This window comes from Dermacentor albipictus, chromosome 1 (genome assembly GCF_038994185.2).
Source record: "Dermacentor albipictus isolate Rhodes 1998 colony chromosome 1, USDA_Dalb.pri_finalv2, whole genome shotgun sequence".
NCBI classification, from domain to species: domain Eukaryota; kingdom Metazoa; phylum Arthropoda; class Arachnida; order Ixodida; family Ixodidae; genus Dermacentor; species Dermacentor albipictus.
The window spans coordinates 440,578,579-440,603,579 of NC_091821.1; the positions used below are offsets into that span (position 1 = coordinate 440,578,579).

The 25,001-nt window shown below is 44.0% G+C and overlaps 1 protein-coding gene across 5 annotated transcripts in view; it reads right to left on the minus strand.

The window, feature by feature from the left end:
* LOC135919947 (uncharacterized) overlaps positions 1 to 25,001 on the minus strand; it is a 150,487-nt gene that overhangs the window by 74,161 nt on the left and 51,325 nt on the right. For 2 of the 5 annotated variants that reach the window (XR_011511477.1, XM_070532330.1), the window contains one exon: positions 309 to 508. The exons of 1 other annotated variant lie outside the window; for it this stretch is intronic. Coding sequence is in view for 2 of the 4 variants with exons in the window: in XM_070532330.1 (XP_070388431.1) it covers positions 309 to 508 (200 nt within the window). In the remaining 2 variants the exon portion in view is untranslated. Of the gene's footprint in view, positions 1 to 308; positions 509 to 17,144; positions 18,329 to 25,001 lie in introns of those variants that run through there. 2 more of the 5 variants (XR_011511476.1, XM_070532331.1) reach the window with 1 other exon arrangement.

The window sequence follows — 25,001 nt, forward strand, 5'->3', positions numbered from 1 at the left end:
GCGTCATGAACTCGTTCCAATAAGCTTCACTTCACGCGAAAGCGTCATCATGGTCGAGCTGCATTTCGCTAACTGCCTTACATAGCCGGGTGCGGCAAGCGCGCCCAAAACCTACCGAAATAAGTTGCAATAATGTTGGGGATCATAGAAAGCCTAGCAAATATCTCCCATTACGAGTCATTAACTCAAATTAACTGCGCCAGAACGGCCGAGCTGGTTTTCGCTAACTGCGTCACTAGTCTCGGTTCTGTGCCGTAAACCTAAATCTGCTCGAAATGCGTCACAGACTGTCGAACAAAATGTCTCACCTTGCCGTAGTCCGATAGTGCAGTGGTGCCATGTCGAAATGCAGAAGGAACGCAAGAAAACGCCGGGAGCCCAACAAACGGGCTTGTTGGGTTGCACGTGCTTCACGAACTTCACATGCGCAGCCGGCCTCACTCGCTTCGGTGGCTCGTCTGGCACATGACGCATCATATGGCGCGTCCGGCGTGCCGCTAGCTTGTTGCTAGGTAACGCAAGAAAAATAGGTTGCGAAGTATAAGTTCATTTATACGCAAATATTTTTTTAGTTTTAGCGATAAAGAATAAAAATAAATAAAACGTTGTCTGTAAGTTCATTTCACATTCTTTTTTTTCGGATGCTCGCGTCAACTAACGAATGGAATTACCACTAGGCACGGCGTGTTTCCTGTTGCCAGTTTTCACCCGAGTGTGTCCCCTGTTGCTGAATTTCTTTTCCTATGAAACCACCATGATTAGCAATTATTGGTGTGAAGTATTATTCACCAATAATTATACCACGCTTAACAGTCATTTATACCAGTCTTAAGAGAAATATTCGAAGAGTTGTTTACAATTTTACAACAGATCACCGAATCACCCGAGAAATTTTTTTGTGTGTATTGTATTTGGTAGGTGATCAATGTAGGCAAAAAAAATTACATGTCAAATACGGGGCATTGCGTCTGGACAAATTTACGAACTTCAAAGCCTCGTTTCAATCATTAGCTGTTACGCACTGCTTGTTTTTCAAACGAAGACATTCAATGTGCTTAAAAGAAAGACTTATGGTCAACGTTACTCATACAAAGCTTTATACATTGCAACAGATTGCAGAAATAAATAAAGGATTTACGAAAAATAAAGATGTATTCCATGAGTGAAGGTAGGCCATTGAAAAACATCTTAAACGCTGATCTGTGTTTCACATGGGTTACAAAATGAGTTTCATTTACTGTACATTATATGTTCCATGGTTTCGATAACCATGATAATAATATTGGCACATAATTATATTTTGTATCATTAAATCAATGAACACGTTGAATGGGCCCCCTACCAACCTTCCAATCATCCGGCTATATGAAGGAGTTCAGGGAAAGTCAGATGAGGTAATGCTTAATAAAGAAAGTATATTTCCAATGTTTTTCAAACCTTCGAGCGTATGCTAGCTTCACCTGGGCAAGAATACATTTTTAAGTTATTATTAGGTTGCACACGCCGATCGAGCCAAAGGAATCGGTACCACTGAGACTAAACAATAAGCGGTAATTTATGTAGGAAAGACGCGCATAGTACTACCCAGAAAAAGCCGGAAAGGTTGACTTTGAAACAATTAAAATCTTTCCACAAGGCTCACTTCTATCATCAGCAGCTTCAAGTTGAAATAATTTTTCATTCCCATTTACCACATACAAGCCACAAAGCGGTAAATTTTTCTGACTTGTGCGCTTGAAATAAAAGCTGATCCTGAAGATGGCCATTACGAGAAAAATCGGCGGCGTAATAAAGAGGTTGGAAAAAGATTCTTTAAATTTGAAATTCTAGGAAAGGATCCACAGCTTACGACTATAATTTGAAAAGTTGGGCTACATTTGATGTAGATCTAGTTTTTTCGTACTTGCGTCGTTTCTATTAATTCCGCAACATCAGAAGTTTAGTTTTCTCACTGTGCCTTCAACATTCACATAATGTGTGAGCTGGCAACAGAATGGACTTTCATTCTTGCTTGAAATTGGGCTGCGGATAGGAAGCATAGGAGGATAGCAAGTAAAAAGGAAATAAATTTTCTCACTTAATAAAGCCTGACTATAGCAGTGGCCTGATAAGAAATAGCATGTCGTATTAAAAAGAGCAAATCAAATTTTCCAAGTAGAAAGACTGATCATAGGTTTAACTATTCACCACTATGAGAACTAGCACCACTACACGACAAAGTATTGTTATCTTTTTCCTAATAGTTCATATTTAATACGGCGTACACCTACTAAACCCAGCACTGAGAGTCTTGCCTTCTGAGTACGGGGGTATAGCAGCAGTGAGGCATTTATTCAGGTGCATTTATCTCTATACCCCACGATCTTTGCCTCAGTTTCTCCACAGAACGTGAGATGCGTGGTTGTTGGTGCTGCCTCTCCAAGTAACGTAGCACGGATGTACTTCTAAGTTCGAACCTTTTGTATACTGGCTAGCTAGATCCATTGTTATGCCGACGTGCGTTTCACTAACTGCCTCTTTGCTTTCCCATATAAACCAACTTACAGAGAATCGGCTTCGCAGCAGTGCAAGTGTGGCCAGTGAGAAGATCAAGCCGCATAATCCTAACGGTTTCTGCTAGCGTCCATCCGTAATGATGTGTGGTGTGCGTTACCAAACCGCTCATTCGAACGACATAATTAGGGACAGCGCGAGAGATGCTGACGTTCCGTGTTTTCTTTTTCGCTGCTTTATGGCGCAACAGCGTACAGGGATGCAACTGCAGATATTTATTTTAAGTGTATCTCGAATTTCTAGGAGGATAATATATCGCACGAGCTATTGCCGAGTGCTGAATTCACAAATACAAGTGAAAATGAATGGACCATTGCACTTTTCGTAATAGAGTATTAAATAGCACGCGATGTTGCGTGAAAGCTAGGCGTAATAACAACGTTAATTCACCAGCAGCGTGCTCTCCAAAGATCGGACCGCAAGAAATCACCTCATGATATCTTTCAAACATATTGAAGCCCAATGCGTGAGTGTTTAATTGCGGCACTCTAGAAATTAAAATAACTAAATGGAGTTTAGTGGCGCGAAAGCGGCCAAGGTGTGAAACACATGGTGTTATGAAATCAAACTGAAAAACTACAAAAGTTGTGTTGCTCACTAGCTTGTGGAAAGAGCCGGCGTTGTCTAGAAATTTAAGCAGGTCAGGTAATTGCACTACTGTGTTATCTCCTGGAATTAAGGCAGGGTGTATATGAATTATAAAAGCATGCGCAATTTATATACACTGTGCAACAGTTTTCGTTTGTGTGTTTCAATATGTGTACCTGTAAGTAAGATGTGTCTCACTGTTAGCGGTTCTTGGCAGTTCTCGCTTGTTGGTGGGTCTTCTTTTGTAAGTAAAAAAATGTGGAAAGGTGTTTGTGTCAAATCCGAAGTCGACATAAACTACTTTAATAAAACCGTTCCTAGTGAATAAATGACTTGCACTCGCCAAGCACGGGCTGAGTAAGATGTAGCTTGTTTATGGAAGAGTGCCATTCGCGTTACAATTCGCTCGGATAGTATCTTTGTAAGGAAGTGCTATGTTCTTTATGAATTTCTACACTGCCATGGATCCGCATCTATCTGCTGCTTTCTTACCTGGTATGACAACATGGCTTCGGAGTCCAGAGAAGTGAATTGATCGGCCGTATTTGTTGAGTCACCATGCTTAAAATATCGCCTACCAGGGATTCACGCTCACATTTGATTTAGATCCTTCAGGATACTTAACTAATCAGTATGTACGATTGTATTTTCTTCTATGTCAGTGATTATATTTTTAACTACCATCAATGCAGCATAAACTTAAGCAGTGAAAGCACAGACATACTGTAGTATTCTAACACTTGCTTCCTATTTTTTTCGTTACAGTCCCTACACCCACATGCTCTTGTGTTTTAGAGCCGTCAGTGTACAATTCTGTGTAATCTTTATATATTTTTTTCTCGAATGGCTAAAAACTCTTGTATTATCTGTTCTTGAGGAGTGCCTTTTGTTTTTAAGATATGTTAGTGTCCAATCCCATAACTGTGTACGTATGATTAATAAAAATCGGACCCCGCGGTTAAGTCCCTGTCTTCTCGTTTATTAAATAATGAGGGTCTCGAACCCGGCAACATTCATGCATTCAGGTAGGTTTATTGACCTGTTGCTATCACCCAAAAAGATCGCGTCATAGACGCCTGCAGCAGAAATGATGTTCCACATCCGCCACCTAGGTTTGTGAGTGGTGGCGCTGGCTAACACTCCCAGAGTTAGCATTAATAGTAACACATAAATACCCCAGAAAGTGGATGGGAAGACGGCGCCGCGGTTGCTGAATTCGTGGAGCATCGCACGCGTAATGCGAAGACGTGGGACCGTTCGCCACCTGCGGCAAGTTATTATTTCATTCACTTTGAATTTCATTAATGTATAATTTTTTTACTTGAATTGCTAGGTACAATGCCCCTGTATTCGCCTTGGTGTACTTGTTTGTTGGCTTCTTATGAGATGGATCTGTAGTCATTCGGCCGTATTGTTAGTCTTCGTACCTTGATTACGTTTTTCACCTAAAATCTTTCAAGGAGCTCTTCGTCACTCAGGTTCAGGAAGCCTTTATCTGATAGTACTCCCCTGCTTCTGTTGAGCAAGCGATGCGCAGAGATTGTAACGTTGACGCCACCGACACTGTTGAGTTCAGCAAGCTTTTGAACTTGTTCTTTCTTAGTCTGTTGGAAGAGGAGGTCTCCGCTTGCCATTTTTCATGCTCCGAAGCCAGGTTCAAACGTGTTTGTTAGACAGTTAGAAACTAGGAATTGTGACGGTTATCTCACGGTTGTGTTTTCTGCACTGTAAAAAATGTGGTAGTTAGGAAATGTGTCTTTGTTTGTTTTAAAAAGAAATGGAAAGTTGCTTTGGTGCGCCATCTTTTCAGGATAGATCTTGGAAGGGGAAAGCGTTTGTCATGTAAGCCTTGGTAAATTCGGCGGCGATGGTGGCCACACACCACCGAACCGAAGAACGGGACGCTACTACGTTGGAAGAATGTCTTCAGAGGCCAGCCATGTATCACCGCAATAACTTAATATAATGTAACCCAAGTTTGGATAACTACTCCAGCTTAACCCTTGGCGCCGGAAAACTCGGAAGTGAGAAGTCACGAGAAGACAGAAATGATTGAAAGTAAGACAGCAAGACGAAGGCTGAAGAAGAGGACAGGAGAAGGTGACTGTCGATTTCCTCCAGGGGGGTCTGTGTGAAGCACAGATCAAAGATTTGTGTGGCCTCCATCCGGGGGCCGCAATAGTCGAAACGCCCGGCATGGGCTCAACCACTAGAATCCCTTCTTCACCAGGCACAGCTACGCCGCGCATGGATACACGCAGGAGTGTACAATCCCCTCATGTGCTCGTGCACGTGGTGTCGCAACACACCAAACGCCTGCTGATGCAGACTATAAGAAATAAATTAGACTTTGCTTTCGAAATAATTTGCAGAAGTGAGTAGTTTTTCAGCACGGTAACGTTTCATAATATCTGTGTAATACCGTTTTTGTGTGCACTACTTGAGGTTCCCAATGAAAGCAAAAGAAAGTAATAACCCATCTCGTTTCCGTTTAAATCACTTTTGGTATTTTCGCCAGCTTATATCCAATGTTGACTCATTGGCATTTACGGCAAAACTTTATTAAACCAAAAGGAATGATAAAGCGCTGATTACGATATGGCGAAGCAAAAAGCCAAGCAGGCGTGACAGAGCTCTTGAGAAGCCGCGACGCTTTTCCTTGGGTAGTATATTTATGGTGCGTGTGAAAGCGTGAAAGGTTTGACAGCCAGAGAAGAACCCAAATACACGAGGATGTCCTCGTGTATATTTGTCCTTGTCTAGCGGTTAAACGACTCGCGCTGTCACACAAAATGCTTCAAAAGTAAATAGCCAAATCAATCACATTATTTAGGTTTTTTAGCAATGTTTCTGGGGCTGATGTTGTGCGCGAACCATACTGGGATGCTTTACGGTATCTGCTGACTGCTTGGTGTTTTTTGTTGTGTGTTCAGGTTTGGAAGAGACTCCTTTCGCTTGCACATTTCTTTGTGTGACGTACTGAATAGCACGACGATGCTCCCATGAACACTGCTATCCCAATTGACCCATGCACGCTCTCGTGGAACTTTCTCGATGGTCCGTATGGACGCCTGAACGCCACAAATTTGGAACCGTGGAGTGCCCTGCCATAGAGACACTATTTACGCACCGCATTAATTTACCGTGACTTTTGCAGAAATCCGCTGCCCTGCGAAGAACATAACTTTATTAAACTTGCCATTAAAGTATTGTACAACTAAGGCGACACTTTACATCACTCTAATATACCGTGAGTGTCACATAGAGCACAGCAGTGCTCCTATAACTGTGGTGTTTACAGTCTCTCTCGCTTTGTGAATAAAAGTCACAGTCATTGTCCGAATAATCGGTCCTGATAATAACACATCACGGTGATCACTTACAGTGAACTTTACCCACCTCTTCTTGGTTAATGACACGGCGCTCATTTAAGAAAGAAAAAAAAACATCTGCAATGATGGCCTTAGTTTGTTCGCCAATACCATTTTGTAAATTCAGTTCACAGCCAGTAATTCGTCTTGCAGGTTTCTCCATTGGATGTTTCTATTCGTGTGGATGGTCCAATTATGGCCGCGGATTTCATCTTCCTTGAAGGAAACTTAGGCCGCTGCTCCGCAAATGTCAGACACTTACAAGTTTGCTGTTACAAACGCAGCGCTAATTGAGACTCACTGTGTTTTCTTAAGAATGCACGATACAGTTTAGTTTTATGCACTACTTCACATTTTGCCCCGACGCGTCCAGCGCCATCTTATGCGAGCACTAGTTTCCGAGCCCCTCCGTCATCATTTACTCAAACTAAGTACAGAACAAAATTGCAAGGAGAACGTCGATAAGACATTCTTGAAGGTGAACTTCTTGCGAAAGAAATTACCTCTTATTTTGAAGTTTTTGTCATTTCTCAAACTGGTAGACAGGAGGATCTATGTCATCCAGAAATCCTGATTGCAGGAAAGCCTTCACCCTGTTCAAACAAACTTCTCGATCTATGCATAATGTCTTTTATAGCTTCTCCTATACATCAAACTGTGCCTCAATTTCCTTTTTATTTCCTGAGTTTTTTCTGTTCATTCCAAATTTACGCGAAATTTGGTTCCTTCACGCAGCACAACTTTGTCTTCTAACCGGCACTTCGTCTTGCCTGACTGGAAAAGGAATGGAGGTTCAAAATTTTGCCTTCGTTTTGCCTGTTAGCTCTACTCCTTTGTCTCAGAGGCTAGAAGCACTACTAATAAGTCTGGAAGGTAATTAAAACTCTACATGTACGTTTCTTCTCTGAGGACTGTTTCGAAGATCCGTCCACTTTGTTTTCTATGGCCACACACATCTGTGTACGGTGTGCTAACAGAAACAAGAACGTCTCACAACTAAAACATATCGTGGAAGGACTTTAGAGGACTTCGTTAGTAGGTTATGTAGATTAGTTGGTTCTTCGGGGCTTAGTTGAAATGGTTTCCTTAATTACAGAGTGCGCAAAAACCGAATGAACACAAACTACTGGTCGGTTCAGGTCAGTTCAGCGCTCCATACCCTTGTCTGTTTTGTTGTTTGAGTCAACAATTTTTTTTTTCAAATTATGCGGCCATAAGTCCTTTGCTTAGTGGGAGAAGTGGATATTTTTGCGCAGCAGCAATTGGGAGAACAGCACGTTCAGCCCGAATTTTGTTTTCGTTCAGAGAATACTTCTTCCGATCTAATAATTTGTAATAAAAATTGAGCACTTGCCCTGTAGTTTAATTGTACGAGTGATGCTTTACTTCGTATATTTAAAGTTCGTGAATATCTTTGAGAGATCGATATTTAATCAATTTCTGCACTATGTTTTAAGCTGCTGGGATGTAATTTTGCGCATATTCTTGCATAGTATGGTCACTGTCATTGTACTTTCGCTTAAGATACATTGCACTGTCTCAACATGTTTTACAAAGTCGTGCACTTTACCGGTAATAAAATTTATTAGCAAGAATAAGACATTAGTGATTATGAGTCAAATAAAAATAAAACAATGAAATCAAATCGCTCATCAGTACAGTGCTGTAATGTCTAAAACGCCAGCTCCATGCTGCAAGCTTTGCCCACTAGGCTACATTGTTTTCTAGTTAGCATGTGGTGCCTTCAAGGAGGCTTCTCAGACTCTTAAACACAAACATAATCAGCACACAATGTGTTTGTCCCATGTTTTTCTCGCGCTTTTGTTTCGCAATTACGATTAACTAATTATCGCGATTTTCATCCCTAATACACCGAGCTATTGATGCCAAAAAATGTGCACTCGCCAAGAATAAAATAAAAATAAAGACCATGCGTTTCGGGCCCCGTGCGGATCCCTTGATCACTTTTAGAATCATTTTGCATCTAATCAACTAGACACACGGTAAACAGCACGCGGGGTAGTCTTCCCGAGATATACACCCGAACACTGCGCCACCTCATCCATGGACTCGCACTACTCATGAACTCATACAAATACTATTCATACAAATGGACTCCCACTATTCAGACTTATACGGACTCTTTTCAACTCGCTTTCACTAACTCGCCTTATCGCCCTTTCTGTCTGGGCGGGGGCCCATGTCGCGCCCACCGACGCCGCAACGCAGGAACGCTATGGTTGGCGCTCTTAGCCGGTACTTTGAAAAAAAGACAATAAAAACAGTGTTGGGCATCGCGTGCTCGCACAGTGCACGCACAGTGTTGTTCTGGAAGCCTACAGCGCTGGTTGCCGCCGCTCCGCCTGCCTCCCCCCCCCCCATATTCGCCATTCCGCCGCTATAAATGCAGGGACCACGGCACAGCTCCTAGGCCGCCATCACAATTTCCCTACACAGTTACCTACAACTTCCAACGCGCCTCGTATGCACGCTGCTCTTAAGAAGTCCTCACTGTACGTGCCCTTCCCATGGCACTGCCATACGAGAAATCCGTTGCTGGGCGGGTTCTTCTTTTAGAAACGAAGGTGTAGTTACATCACTTACTCCCTGCTTCACATGCCACAGTTGCCACATCCCGGCAGCTGGAGCTCATGCAACCGTAATCTTTACCGGGAAACGCTGGCGGTGAACGCTGTGTGCGAAGGCGAGCTTTCTGGTTCTTTTTTTTCTCTCCCCCACAAGCCCAGCGCCACCGCTAGCGCGGGTGCGTGACGACGAGCGCCATCTGCTGGTCCTGCAAGAAACGCACCGGCGCAAGGCGTAAGAGCCTCCAGAATGTTTGCCTCAGAACACGAATGACCGACTGGAAGGTAGAGCTATACAGCATCCCTGAAAAAACTTCATGGTCAAAATCGCGTCTTGATAATCCCGTCTCAGGTGTGTCGAACAGTTATGCGCAAGCCACGCATAAGAGAAACATGTCTAAATTACTCCCGAGCAACGCGTGCAAACGTCATGAGCCATTTGGCACCCACGTATGTCACCGGCCTGCAACGTTTCCCCTGGTACTAAATTATAGATTTATATAGGGATGCTCAAGAAGATACGTAGTGCGCTACCATGTACTAATCTGCCACAAAGTTTTCTGGCCAAGGCGCCTAGAGTAAGTGACAGAAACTGCCCAGCTTCGTGCAAAAGTATACATTGTGCTCAGTTCTTTAGCACTACATTAGCGAAAACGTGATTTATTTCTTCGGCTAATGAGCGAGTGTTTCCTACATAACTACAAGGGTTGACGCGAAATTTTATATGGATATAAATATCTTGTCCATCACAGCACTTATCCTCCTCCCCCACGCCTCTCTCCTCGCTTTCATGGTATGCTGCCGATTTCGTTTTCAAATTCAGCAATACTTTCTGTTATCTCTCCTACAGCGAGATAGCACGTTGCCTGCCACATTAACGGAGGCTTTGCCTTGTGAGGTCTTCGTAGATGAGAAAAATAAGAAAAGAAGCTCATGTGCACGGCCTGACCGCATCTGCTCTTTTCAGGCCGTTGGAAACGGCGGAAGATGTTTTGTTTCAAAGTCTACCGCATACGAGCTCTGCCGAAACAATGCCAGTCTGTAATGTGATTGCCGCTCTCAGCCACAAGTTCATTTGTGCTAAACAATACGCTACATGGTGACTGAATGCGCAACGACACCCCTTGCGCAGTCACGTGAAGTAAAAAAAAAATGGTTCGAAAAGGTCAAAAGAATTGCTTTCTCATTTTTCATTGGGAAAGTACTTCGAAATCAGGCCTACCTCGTGCTTGTCGTGATTTCGTCTGACAGCATGCCGTTGCACAAGGCGTTGCAAAGAACTGCTCCTTTCGAAGAGGAATTTTGTTCGGTGGTTCTTTGGGGGCCAAAAGTAGTGGCTACTCCTTTGCCGGCCTTCTAATTAATTAAGGCATAATACCTCAGCTCTTCTTCCGTCGATCAACAAAGGTTATTTTTTTCATTTTTCTGATGATTCTAACGTGGAGAGGATTCCTTACGTCGGAACCACTGCTTACGTCAATTACGGTGCGCTTTATGAGGCTTCTTACCAATAAAGAAGACTATCAAACGACAGTTTCTCTTTCTTTTTTGCTTTTCCCGCGAGCTTTTTTCTTACGCTACGCTGACTGGTGGCCTAGTGCACTTGGAATAATAAACGCCTCTCGGTCGTGTCTTTTTGATGGTTTCCTAAGCTCTCCATACCACAAAGAAAGCAGAAGGTTCATTTTATGGCGAACCTGATTGCTCCTTCGAGGAACACTGAGTATTTATTGCTCATCGCCTGTGCTATTAGTCCTTTATGTTTTAGTAGTGCCGAGTTATTAACAAAACGGAACAAAACTTCAAGTCTACTTATACAGATGGAGGCACCACAACGTAATAAGTCCAAGAATTTTATTTAAAACTATTTCAAACTCCACTATCTAGATTACATGGAAGTATTAAACCACCATCGGTAGCCATACTCTGCCGATATTAGAATCAATAAAAAAAGAAAACGAACTTCAAACTGTTGGTGTTTCTTGTGTTGTTATTTTGTGTTATCAATAATGTTAGCTGTCTTCTGTATATGGCATGAGTTCTACCTGATATCAGCGGAGCCAAAAGTATAATGCTAGGCATTTGCGATGTCACTTTTTTATATGAAAGGACCCCGCAATAGCGCACCGAACAGATTCTACAGACTGTTATAAAAGAAACAATCTATTTCGACATGCACATTATCGTAGGAATAGGATGGACTGCTCCTCAAATCCTGTTCCTTTACTCACAACTTCTCATGAATTGTGACAGATTTATTTTACATTGTTAAGGCCTCCTCATATAGATAAATTAAGGTTTTAGGGATAGTAACTTCGCACAGAGTATACATTATGACGTTAAAAAAGTGATGTACTTTTTAGAAGGCAATGTTGAGTATTACTGAGTTGAGGGCCTTCTGAAATAACACCGAGTGGAAGTTTACCGCATTGATACAGAGAAACAAGCATGATATCTCTTCAAAAGGGGCACTTCTCCTGCTAAACTGTTATTGTTTCGTTTTGCTCCCCAAAACAGAACTGGCGTTGGACGTTGTTTCTGGCAACACCAATGGTTACGCTTACTTTCACCACAAGGTGCTTCTTATTCCTAAACACGCGTGAAATTTAAAAGGATGTTGCATTGCATATCAACACACCGTGACTGAAAGGGGTAAACATGCATCTGCACTACTATTAAATAATTTGTAATGCTCCAACGGCGCATGTACTGATAATGATGTTTCAGATATTTATTACTTGCAAGGCTTACGTTAGGGGCTGACACATGCGGCCGTAAGCGATACTAGGCTGGTGCTTGATTCGCTATAACTTATTTTGAATGCTTCGATCTGCATGCCATCTAGGTGAGACTCAATAGAGGGTTACGAGTACACAGCAGATGCGTCATTGCCTACATAAAAATTAATTTCGAGTTGAGTTAAATTTTGTATGCTCAGAGAAAAATAAATTTAACAGCGACGCATTAAAACAACTCGATAACGCCTGTTATCGGGTATCCTAAGCATTATTTCTAATGTTTCCCCCCCTCTGTGGTGTCTTGCACGGGAAATGATACGAAAACATTTCGCACAATTCACATGTGGTTATCCTAAGGGTGCAAAAGAAGAACCGCTTGGTGAGGAAGTTCCCTAGAAATCACTATTGAAAGTACCACCCCTGCTTTAAATAATTCAACGCGTAATTCCGAAGGCGACAAAGCTCAATTTGCTCATTAAAATTTTGTTCGTTTGAATCTACGTCAGATTCTTCAGAAAGTCGCGAATTCGTTTTTCGAGAACAGTTTTAATTGTATATAAGGTTAGGGAAAAATATCTTGGACTTTGCAATTTTAAAGAAGGTCACAAGATTTAAGGCATCCGACGCAAAGCAGGAGCAAGTGTTTAGGCATGTGAGTTTCAATGTATCTGAGGCAGCACACAACGGCAGCACACAACCAGGAAACGTGTCCATACTGACGCTTTGACATAATTCACAAAACAAGGCCTAAAGCTGAGTTTATGCGGGTACATTGCGCGGAGATGCTAAGTGCTAAAACTGCTACGTACATCCTGATCACGATGTTATGTCCCATTCGCTCTCATTACTTACAGGGAGCCGTCTCCATGTGTGGGAAATGTGTGCGCCACTTACATCCGCAAAGGAGCCAAGGTTTTTGGCATACCACTGAGCACACCAATCACCAGACTGATTTTTGGTAACCTTGGCGTGCTTAAAAGCACAAAAGAAAATCAGCGGACCAACAAGGCACTGTCTTACATTTTAACGCCGTGGAGACACACCAATCCATTTCTCGCAGTGTAGGAAAGAAGTGGTCTTCATGAATCCCGATAGTGTGTTTTAGGGATAGAGTATACATGTCTGGAGGCAGTATATGATGTCAAATTTGGCTCTCCCAATTTCAACGTAAGAAGCTCATAGCGTCCGCGGTCTTCCGGAAGCTAATCCACCCTAGACAGCTTTGGCGACCATAACCATTCTCAGTGTGCACTTCGCCACCATGGCTGGCGTATCGAAGACTCCTATATATTCTGTGCGCAGCATTATGTCCCTGTGATCGATTAATTGAGGCAGGAAGGAACTCATCCTGCTCACCGGCTCCTCTTTCGGTCTCCTGATCTCTATCATCTCTGGGCGTCTATCCTCGATGCCACATGATTGCGACAGAAAACAAGCTATGATGCGCTATGGAGGTCGCTGATTCGTACCCAGGAAAATTGCCACCGGCACGCACATCAAATCTAGTAGCGGCATTCCCAAGCAAGGTAATAAACACATAGTCGTGGTATAGACCAGAGGGGATGGGGAAAAAGATCGACAGTGATAGAACGCAACGAAAAGAAGAAAGGAAAGCAGGAATTGAAATCTCTACGAGAAAGGTAATCAGAAATCTGAAAAAGGGGCGCTAAACAAAGAAGCTGCAAAGACTGCGTCCCCATGTAAGACTGCATGTTCTTTTTGTGTTCCTGATCTTGCGGGGTTTTTTTCTCTTTCTTCCGATGCCTGCCCAATTCCCTTTCCTTGGTACCGTAAGATCGGTATCGTATCGTCCCCGTGTGTGTGAGACTCGTTTGTGTCTATGCTTCATTCCTTTATGGCGAGGTCGAACTGCCAACCCGGCTCATAAAGAAGGAAAAGAAAAGAATTAATGAAGGAACAGCGAATGGCCTGCCATTCGTTCTTTCCCTTTTTTTTTTTCTACGGACCGCCTTATCGGCAGCCTTTATTCGCGAACGCCTCCGTCGTAAGAGCGGACACGCGCGCACGGCTCCCCTGCCGCCAGCTTGGTAGGCCGCTCATCCGCTCGTTTGACCGGTATACAAAGGGCACACACTCTGGGTCATTGTTTTTCCTCTCGACGGTGCCGTGTCACGTTCTTTCATGAGACAACTTTTTTTTCGTGTAGTGCACTGCGTTGACCGCATGGTGCGCCACACTCTCAGGGCAACAGAAGCTCCTTCAATTTACCGCCATTCTTCAAAGAGAGGGGAGAGATGGATAGTTGCATGTGCACGTGCTGCCTCCACGAGCAACGCTTGCTGCGCACAGGGACGTGTTCCGAAGTAATGGCAATTGCTCTGGCACGGTGATGGCGCTTTGCCCATTAGCATTAAAGAGTAGATGTAGAGCGTGCCGACGCGAGTATTTTAATGATACTAAGAACCGAAGCTAGTTGCGTAAATACGTAGATCTAATGTAGAGTGTAATGTTATAATAAAGATCTTGCGACTGGTCGCTTACCGCTACTTCATTGGGGTGGCGCTATATGTTACCACATTGTGAACGAGTCTGTGTGAGACCAGCGATCGTGTATTCGTTAAGCATGCATGTGTGTAACGACAACAAGAAGACGGCAGGGAGACGACGGCATCAAAGTTTGGGTGACCGCGATGACAATAAAGTAGTGGACAATGGCGACGTGGATAGCCTGACCACAACGGCGGTTACCACGCCATCAGTCCGCGGCTATGTTGGAATGTCGGATGTGGGAGATAGCATTGTTGCAGTACCTGAGCTACTCGGGGCGCACATTACACTTCCACAAGAAATCGAAATGTATGTTCAACAAATTATTACAAGTTAACAGCTCCTAAATATTTACTTTACGGCACATACTGCAATTTACGGATTGTTGCCGGTGAGTTTGCAAGGCACGCCCATGAAATTCGATATATGTGCCGTGAAACTTGCAGTAAAAACGCACTGTTGGACCACTTTATTATCAAACTACCGTTTTATGCATTCAAGCAAAAAGTAACTGTAACACACCATGCATTTTGTCGCACACTTTGGGAAAGAATATCTTAAAACTGGTGTGAAAATTTGTTTCTAGCGATTACGTCTTGTAAACTCACGGACTGCCATTCGTATAATGAATTATGTGCCATAAAGTAATTACTAAAAAGGTAATGACAGATTCTTTTATTAAATATTTGTTTATGCATTTCGTTTTCTCGTGGAAGTAACGTGCGTCGCTTCGAGTAAGCGAGCTCGAGGACTACTATCACGCTATCCGTCGCAGGCGATTTAAAAAGGTTTTGCTTCTAAAAATACTCCTGGTATATATGACACCTAGATCACGACGAGAACGACACAACTACGGCACAAGGATGGGAGAAATATGGCGGGTAATCCCGAAGGCTTGGCACTGCGGACCGAGATGCTAAGGGAAGCAGTTAGGAAAAAAGCGCTTCACTTCTTAGCTGCTTCTTTTCCTATGCCAACACCTATGGACCATCCAGGAGGACAATGTGATGTCATATTGTTACGCGTATAAACCTATTGATGAGATTCATTTGGATAGATACAGAAGGTTGACGGTGACAGAAGAGAGGTTAGCGGAGCTACGTCCACTTTTCGTTCTCTTTGGAGACGTCATCTCCTACATGCCTGCCTTCCGCCGCTTGCACATGCCTGGGAAGACTGCATGATCATGAAAAACAACGGCGTACATTAAAGCCACAAAAGCCCCTATGTGTATGTGACTAGATCAGTACGCCGTGCACTCAGTTACCGTTCTATCAACTGTTTTTTCTGCATAGTCAAACACCACCCTTTTCTTTTTTCGTTCGATAGCTACTAAAACAGATGCAGTTACAATTTTATTTATTTAACACCGTTCCCTGGCCCTAGCAGGAGCGGCATCTTCGGAATGACAACAAATAACAGCAATAAACTCGCAAACAGAAAAACGGGCAAAAGCAACAAGGCTAGCACAATGGAGAAGCAACTTTTAACAAAACAAAAGGAACAAAAACAGACAGAACAGAACTAAACCAGCAACAAATACGTACATTTATACAATTGCAAGTATCTATTGCTCACAAAAGAAATGTTCCAGCTGCGCCGAAAAGTATTCGGCCTTGATAACACTTGGCGGCAACTGATTCCACTCTTTAACTGTTTCAGGGAAAAAAAACTGTATTTGTAGAAATTAGTTTTCGCAAACATAGGCCTCAGTGAATGTTCCACTGTGTGCCTTGTTTTCCTAGTAGCAGCAGGGTGAGCATAACTTGGTTAAGATAGGGTTATATTTCCGGGCATAAAACTGTAAAGTAACAAAAGTCTGTTTATTTTTCTACGTATCTCCAATGTTATAATCTTATTACGTTTCATCAGTGACGATGGTGAATCCATCCTTCTGTATTTTCCGAATATAAACTGTACAGCCTTTCTCTGAACACCCTCAAGTTTTACTATATCTTTCTTAACATATGGGTCACACAGCGCAGACGCGTACTCTAACTTCGACCTAACACATGCGTTATAACCTAGAAGCCGAACATTTACAGGAGTATTTCTAAGTTTCCTCTTAAGAAAACATAGCTTTGGGAAAGCTGACGCACAGATATCTGAAATGTGCACTCCCCATGAAAGATTACTGGTAAGAGTTACCTCTAGGTAGTTATATTTATCAACATCCTTTATAGTGCAGACGTTAATGTGGTAAGTGAAGGTACTCGCACATTTTTTTTCCTTGTTACACGTAGAAGAACATTTTTTTTGCCTATTCAGTTCCATGCCCCAGTTCTCGCACCAGTCTTGATTTGCCTGAACAGTTGCTTGTAAAGAGGCGTGGTCATTTGCATTCGACATTGTTTTAAAAACCACCCAACTATCAGCAAATAATCTCATTGAGACATCCTTTGGTATTACCTCTGTTAAATATTTATATAAATAAAAACAACAATGGCCCTAAAACACTCCCCTGCGGAACCTCCGAGGTAACTGGCAGCACACTGGAAGAAAAATCCTGCACTTGTACAAACTGTTGCCCGGCATTAAGGTAACCGGAAATCCGCCTAACAACAAAGAGTGGAAGTACAATGCTCTCCAACCTATATTATAATTGAACACGCGGTACCTTGCCAAATGCCTTGCAAAAGTCCATAAACAATACATCTACTTGGCAAGTCATGTCAAGGACACTAAACAAATTATGCAATGTCGATACCAGCTGTGTAACTGTAGACATACCATTTCTAAACCCCTGCTGATGAACCGATAAAACTTTATGTTCGGAGAGGAAGTCTTGTATGTGCTTAGAAATCACATGCTCTAACATCTTACAGCATTGACTGGTCGTTTAAACAGGGCGGTAGTTAGAAGGCAGAAGACGGCTGCCCTTTTTGTGTAGGGTAACTACACGCGCGAGACGCCAATCATCAGTTATTTCCCCCATTTCCAGTGAAAAGTTAAAGAGCTCTGTTACGTGCCAAGAGATTTGTTCGACATATCTTCTCAAAAATAGGTTCGAGGGACCATCCAGCCCAGTAGCTTTACGCGTATCACGCTCAAAATCAACGCCAAAATTCCTTCACGCGTTACCCGAATGCCGTGCGGGAGGACTCGTAAATCCCACCAAAAATTTCGCCACGCTGTGTCACTCGACGAAAAAATTGCGTGCCAGCAGGGGCAGCGTAAAAGAATGCTTAACGATAGAAGAATGGTTTTCAGTACGACGTGCTGAGATATCTCACCGAGCAATTTGCATCTAACCTTGAGGCCCATGTGTGCAACTTCTGTGCTCCTTTGTGGACTTGCTGCCTGAGTACGAGAACGTCGGAGTATATGTGCCCCTCGACTTTACATGGTCATAAACTGAATTTGTCTTGATGCGCCGGACTAAACAAAGCGCTGCTACGGGCGCTGATTCGTCATCGTGCAGCCAGTCATTTTATTTTCGTTCCATCCGCAACAGATTAGCGCCGCGCATTTTAGTTCCCACTGAAAGCAACCATAGTGCCTCTGGTCTAGTGATGATCTTCCATTATCAAAAGGTTGGCCTTAAGTAGCCATATGAACAGTGCTGCCGCGATGGCATTGTCGGGAGAGCGCAAACATTGAATATGTTCGACTCTGTCGTCCAGCCTATAAGTTTTTCTGGTGAGTATGAAAACTGTATTGGTGAAGAATTAGGATATCTATTGCAACTTCATTTTTGGTCTATACACTCTGTACACAGCGGACTGTCGCTATCCACACTTGAGCTTCCCGTTTTTGCATAAGTAGCTGAAAATACCGTCATCAGACGTTAGTTTCGCGCCACCTCCTGTAATTCAACGAAAATTATTATTACAACGAAGCTGTATACCTCTACCCCACTATGAATATGTCGTGTTCGTGGACAAAAACTGAACCTATCACAGCGGGACGCACGTGCCGTGCGGTTTTTGCGGCACCACCAAATGGCGCTCGCCTCTGTGCATCCGCGGCAGCGGCGGCGCCGGCCCTGCGGGGAAACAAAAAAAAAAGAACCAGATAGCTAGCCTTCGCACATAGGGTTCGCCGCAAGCGTGTGCTGGTAAAGATTACTGGCACACAAGCTGCCATTGCCGGGAAGCAATGGCAGCTTGTGTAGCTTTCGATCTATCGCAGCTGGTTGTCGATACAACGCGCGAAGATGCTGTCTTAGATCTTGTTTTTGTCAATGATGACCTGGTAAAGAATGGATATCAGTGCCGTGTTGTTGACGGAATTTCCGACCATAAGGCTGTTATTGTTCGCCTAAATGTTGCTTGTGTACCAGTACGACCAACGTTTAAAACTGTCCTGAATTTTGAGCGTGCTGACGACACTTCTATTATTGCTAAACTTGCATCATGTTTTGATGATTTTGTGTCTTGTAGTGAACACTACAGTGTTGATATGTTGACTAACCAATTTTATGGTATAGCTAATGAGTGTATAGCGCAATTTGTTCCTCGAAAGAGTATAAAACGGCATGCTACACACCCGTGGTATACCAGACCAATTATACAACTCAAACGTCGCATTAAGCGACTGCGAAAACGACGTAATGCACAAAATAATGACGGGGAGTCCCTAAATAAATTACTTAAATCTGAACTAAAATCCAAAATGAGTGAGGCTAGAAGGTTCTATTTCAATACCACATTATCCTCTTTTATGAAAAATAATCCACTTAAGTTTTGGAAAACCATCAACCCTGCTACCTCCTGCCCGTCATCCTTCGTAATAAATGATGTGTCCTGTTCGGACCCTTCGATAATCTCGGAGGCGTTTAATGGCTATTTCAAATCTGTGTTTGGAGATGACAATGGTACCACCCCCGACATTGGTATTATCCAGGAAATGCCACCGTTTCCAGTAATTGAAATGAGCTATACCGGTATTTATAACCTTCTCTTGAACATCGACGTCACTAAGGGTGCCGGACCGGACGGTATACCAAACATGTTTTTGAAGCGCTATGCAGAATGGAATGCTCATTACCTAACCATAATTTTTTGTAAGTCATTAGAGACATGTACTGTACCGGCCATTTGGAAAATCGCCAACGTAATTCCTGTGTTCAAATCGGGTAATAAGCAACTAATTTCCAACTACAGGCCTATCTCGTTAACAAGCACTTGTTGCAAACTCTTAGAGCACATAATTCACAAACATGTCCTTCAGTATTTAACTACTAATAATATATTGTCGCAGAATCAACACGGTTTCCGCTCTGGTTTTTCTACAACTACTCAACTCATTGAATTCACTCATGACATCGCTTTGGCTCTAAATAATCGAGGTCAGGTTGATGCCATATTCATAGATTATAGCAAAGCGTTTGATATGGTGTGCCACAGACAACTTCTTCTTAGGCTCAGTAAAATTATTAACGATGATAAAATACTTGGCTGGATAGCCGATTGGCTACATTTAAGATCTCAGTATGTTACTTTTAATCACGCGCAGTCATCGTCGGCCACAGTCACTTCCGGGGTACCACAGGGCTCAGTCCTTGGGCCCCTGCTGTTCATTATTTATATTAACGATGTCACACAGGTCATTAGGGACACACCAGTGAAACTGCGATTGTACGCCGACGACTGCGTGCTCTATACCACAGTAACTAACAGACGAGATCAAGAGGTTCTCAACAATGTCTTTTCGTCCTTTTGTGGTTGGAGCAATGCGTGGCAAATGAGTATTAATTACCAAAAAACTGTACAAATGACTTTCACTAATAAAAAGCAGCCGTTCAATTTCAGTTATAGCTGTAATGGGCACTACCTAAATTCTGTGAATACCTTCAAATATCTTGGAGTTACCTTCACTCAAAACTTAAAATGGCAGCTTCATATTGAAACAATTTGCGCTAGGGCACTTAGGAAACTGGGATATTTAAAGCGAACCCTCAAATTCTCAACTAAGGACTGCAAATTAACAGCTTATAAATGTCTGGTCAGACCATTACTAGAGTACGCCTCAGTGGTTTGGGCACCATACACTGCACTTGACATTAGTAAGCTTGAAGCTATACAAAAGAAAGCAATACGGTTCATTTTTAGCCGATATGACCGCAACTTTTCTCCCTCATCTCACGCATGCGCATTATCAATAGAACCCTTGGCTCATCGACGCACACTTGAACGTATCACTTTGCTACACAAGATTGTACACGGCCAAAGTTGCATTGATGCCCCGATTTCCTTCAGTCATCCCACTGGGCGTGCCACGCGCCGTTCACACCCACTTAATATTGTTCCTTTCCAGTCTTTTGTAAATTGTTTTAAGTATTCGTTTTTTCCAAGCACTGTTGAAATTTGGAACAACCTAGCTGGTTCCTTGCGGGAAAAATCTAAAGAAGAGTTTGTGAAGAGTTTGTGAGTTTGCGAAGAATTGTCTAATCATATTTTGTAATTACGTTTCAAGTTCATTGTATGTTGTGTTGATCGAATCTCTGATGTATCCACTCCTGCTATGTCTCATGTATTGAGACAGCAGTATCTGTAAATAAATAAATAAATAAATAAATAAATAAATAAATAAAGCGGCAACTGTAGCATACGAAGCAGGGAGTGATGTAACTACATTTTCATACATAAAAGAAGAACCTGCCTATCAACTGAATTAATTTGTGTTCTGATAGCTCTGTGGAAAGGCCACGCATAGTTAGGAGTTCAGAAGGGCAGCGTGAACCCGATTAGTGGCTACGGGAAATGCAAAGTCTATATGCACAGGTGCGCCGTGCTCAGGCTAAGTAGGACGCAGCGGTGCTTGCCCGAAGCAAACCAAACAAGTTGCGACGCCTAAAGAGCAGCGCAAAAAGGACGACCGACAAGAGAGAGAGAGAGAAGAATACAGGAAGGCAGGGATGTTAACCAGTCAATAGTCTGGTTGGCTACCCTACACTGGGGGAAGGGAAAAGGGGAAGAGAAAGAAGGGAGAGAGAAGGTGTAGGTACGCGTACGGACAGCACTTCAGTTAAAGTCGCTCGAGCAAACCAGAAGTTCTGAGAAAACACAAAAGTGCCTTCACTGCCTTCTGAGCCGATGATCGGTCGGGACGGTGCTCTAATATTGTCTGTTCACTTAGAGGACGATCGTCTAGTTTACTCAATGTGTCGGACAAATACTGTCTTTGGGCTTGAAATTGAGGACAATGGCACAATATGTGGTCAATGTTCTCCTCGCATGCGCAAACATCACATGCAGGACTATCAGCCATTCCAATTAGTGCTGAGTAGGCATTCGTGAAGGCCACTCCAAGCCATAACCGACACAGAAGAGACGCTTCACGCCGGTGCACACCGGCTGGAGGTCTGAGTTGAAGTGATGGGTTTAGTCGGTGCAGTCTTGTGCGTCTTGTATGTACATTATTCCACTCTGCTAAGGAGATCGTGCGTGCCAGAATGCCAAGTTGTCTCGCGGCGTCGGTCCTTGAGAGCGGAATGGGGACGCATCGGTCTTCTTGGTTTGACGTCCGAGCTGCTTTATCGGCGTCTTCATTACCAATGATACCGCAATGACCTGGTATCCACTGAAAAAAGATATCATGGCCTTTTTCTCCTAAGTGATGGACAAGTTCCGCGATTTCGCACGTGAGCTGATCGTGAGTTCCATGTCGGAGAAATGAATGCACACATTGCAAGGCCGGCCTGGAATCGCAGAAGACTGCCCATTTTCTAGGACTTTCAGTATTTATCACTTGAAGCGCGTCGCGGAGAGCCGCGAGCTCTGCAGCTGTAGACGTAGTGACATGGGAAGTCTTGAACCGCTTGGTTATTCTCATTGCTGGTATAACTACAGCGCCGCCGGAACTGGTTGATGTAGTTGATCCATCAGTGTAGACGTGTGTGCAGTCGCTGTATTTCTCGTACAAGAGAAATAAAGTTAGTTGCTTGAGCGCTGATGATGGCAAGTCCGACTTTTTCTGAAGTCCTGGGACTGTAAGGTTCACTTGAGTACGGCGCATACACCATGGAGGAATACAAGGCCTTGCCGCAGGTGTGTAACCTGACCTGAAAGAGTCACGGTGCGCGAAGACAGTCGCACTGAATGTCGTGTGGGGCCTATCTATTGGGAGACTTGCTAGGTGGTGGGTAGGGTTCCGGGCGAAGTGTCTTAGGTGCACACGCATTGTTTCAATGCTAATGTGCGTTCTAATAGTGAAATCTTGAGCCACTGCAATAACTTCAGTCGTTGACGCACTCCGCGGTAGACCGAGACATATCTTGAGTGCTTGGGCTTGGATGCTTTGGATTATGTTCAGGTTAGTTCTGCAGGTGTTGGACATGACAGGTAGGCTGTATCGCAGGAAGCCAATAAAGAGGACCCTGTACAGTTGCAGCATAGAGTGTATTGGCACTCCCCAGGTCTTTCCTGCAAGGAACTGAAACATATGGCAAATTCCTGTCAGGCGTTTTTTCACATAATTCACATGAGGGGTCCAGGAGAGATATTTGTCAAGGACCACCCCTAAAAATCTGTGACTCGTGCTGTACGAGATCATGTGTCTGTCGACGGATATCACGTATGGCGACATTGATTTCCTGGTAAATGCCATCGCTGCGCACTTCTCGTATGATATATGAAGTCCTTGTTCTCGAAGGTAGGATGATGTCAAAGTAGCTGACTTTTGAAGCCGCGCGCGAAGCTGCAGTCGCGTCACAGCCGACGTCCAAATGCAAATGTCGTCGGCATAGACGGAGAGCCTAACAATGCCTGGCAGGATGTCGGTGAGTCCAATGAGTGTTAGACTGAAGAGCGTTGGGCTGAGTACTCCGCCCTGAGGCACCCCACGGTTACTGTAATGCTGGGAGGTCGGGCCATCCTCGGTAAGTACGAAAAAGGATCTCGTATGTAGATAGCTACGTATCCAAATATATACTTTGCCGCCAAGTCCTACTGCCTCTAACGCGTTCAAAATCGCTTCGTGCGTTACGTTATCGTACGCTCCTTTAACATCCAGAAACAGGGCAGCAGATAATCTTTTGCAGGACTTCTGGTGCTCGACGTACGTCACCAAGTCGATAACGTTGTCTATGGAAGAACGGCCCCGCCTGAAACCGGCCACTGCATCTGGGTATACCTGGTAATGTTCGAGGTACCATTCTAGCCGTGCTAGAACCATCCTCTCCATTAGTTTTCCGATGCAACTGGCAAGCGCAATTGGTCGGTATGATGCAATGTCTACAGGCGACTTGCCAGGCTTGAGCAGTGGAATTATGCGACTGGTCTTCCATTCTTGGGGAACCGTACCTGTCCGCCAGGAGCTGTTGAATAGGAGCAGGAGCACTTTTCGAGCCTCATCACCCAGATTACACAGGGCACGGTAGGTTATACCGTCGGGGCCTGGTGAAGATGAACGCTTGCACAAGGCCAGTGCAGCTTCGAGCTCGTCCATGGAGAAAGGACTATCCATGCGGGAGTCGCGTGAAATCGGTGAGTGGCGGAGCGTCGATGTTCCAGCGCAACTAGTTTCGCCAGCAATCCTCCTGCAGAAAGCTTCCGCTACGTCAATCTCGCTGCATTGTTGGTGAAGGGCCAAAGACTTAAAAGGGTGGCGCTGCTGAGGGGTTCCACGGAGACCACGAACAGTTCTCCATATGTGAGACAATGGTTTTCGTGGATCCAAAGATTCGCAGAATGATTTCCATCTTTGTGATGCAAGTTTGTCCATGCGACGCTGAATTTTCTTTTGAGTTCTTCTGGCCAACCTCAAGTCATTTACAGACTTCGTGCGCCTGTATCTTCGCTCTGCACGACGACGAATTGCACGAAGCTTCTCTAGCTCAATGTCATATTCGGTGCGTGTGGACGTTCTCGGAAGTGAATGTTTCGCAGTCTCTAGGGCACCTTTTATGATGTCCTCTAGGCTAGTGGCCAAGTCATCACGACAGCCGTCTTCGACAATTGACTTGAACATTGGCCAGTCGATGCATTGTGTGACGGCGGCTAACCTGGAGTCCGTCAACCCTTCAACCCTAAGATAAGTGGGTAGGTGGTCACTTCCCCGCGTTTCAATATCCGGAAACCACCTGACCTTTCTAGTGAAGGAGCGTGAAACAAAGGTCAGGTCCAGGCAGCTACAGTAGGCAGTTCCACGTAGAAAGGTGGGGCTTCCATCATTTAACAAGCATAGTTCTTGTTCGGAGGCAAACGACACTAATCTTCTGCCTCTCGAGTTTATCTTAGAACTTCCCCAGAGATGGTGGTGGGCATTAAAATCTCCAGTAATCACCAAAGGCTGCGGAGTCGCTGTGGTGATTCGCTGTAATCTCTCGCAGTCCAACCGACTTGAGGGCGATATGTAGGCTCCAATTAATGTGAAAGTGAGCTTGCCTTTCCTCACTGTCAGACAGACGTATTGGTTTTCTTGGTCAGGCGATACTGGGTGATGGACATACGTAAGATCACGTCGCATGAATACGATGATCTTGCTGCATTCTCCGTGAGTGGCGGACATGAAACATTCATACCCGGACAGTCTGATGTTATCTGATAGGGGCTCGCAGATGACGATGACTGGGAACTTATTCGTTAACACAAACTGTCGAAAGTCCGACATGCGTGACTTCAGTCCTCTGGCGTTCCACTGAAATATCGACGCGTTTCGGACTTCGTCACGAAACGACGGCTTCTGGAGAGCCATGATTTTAACCAAGAGCTGCA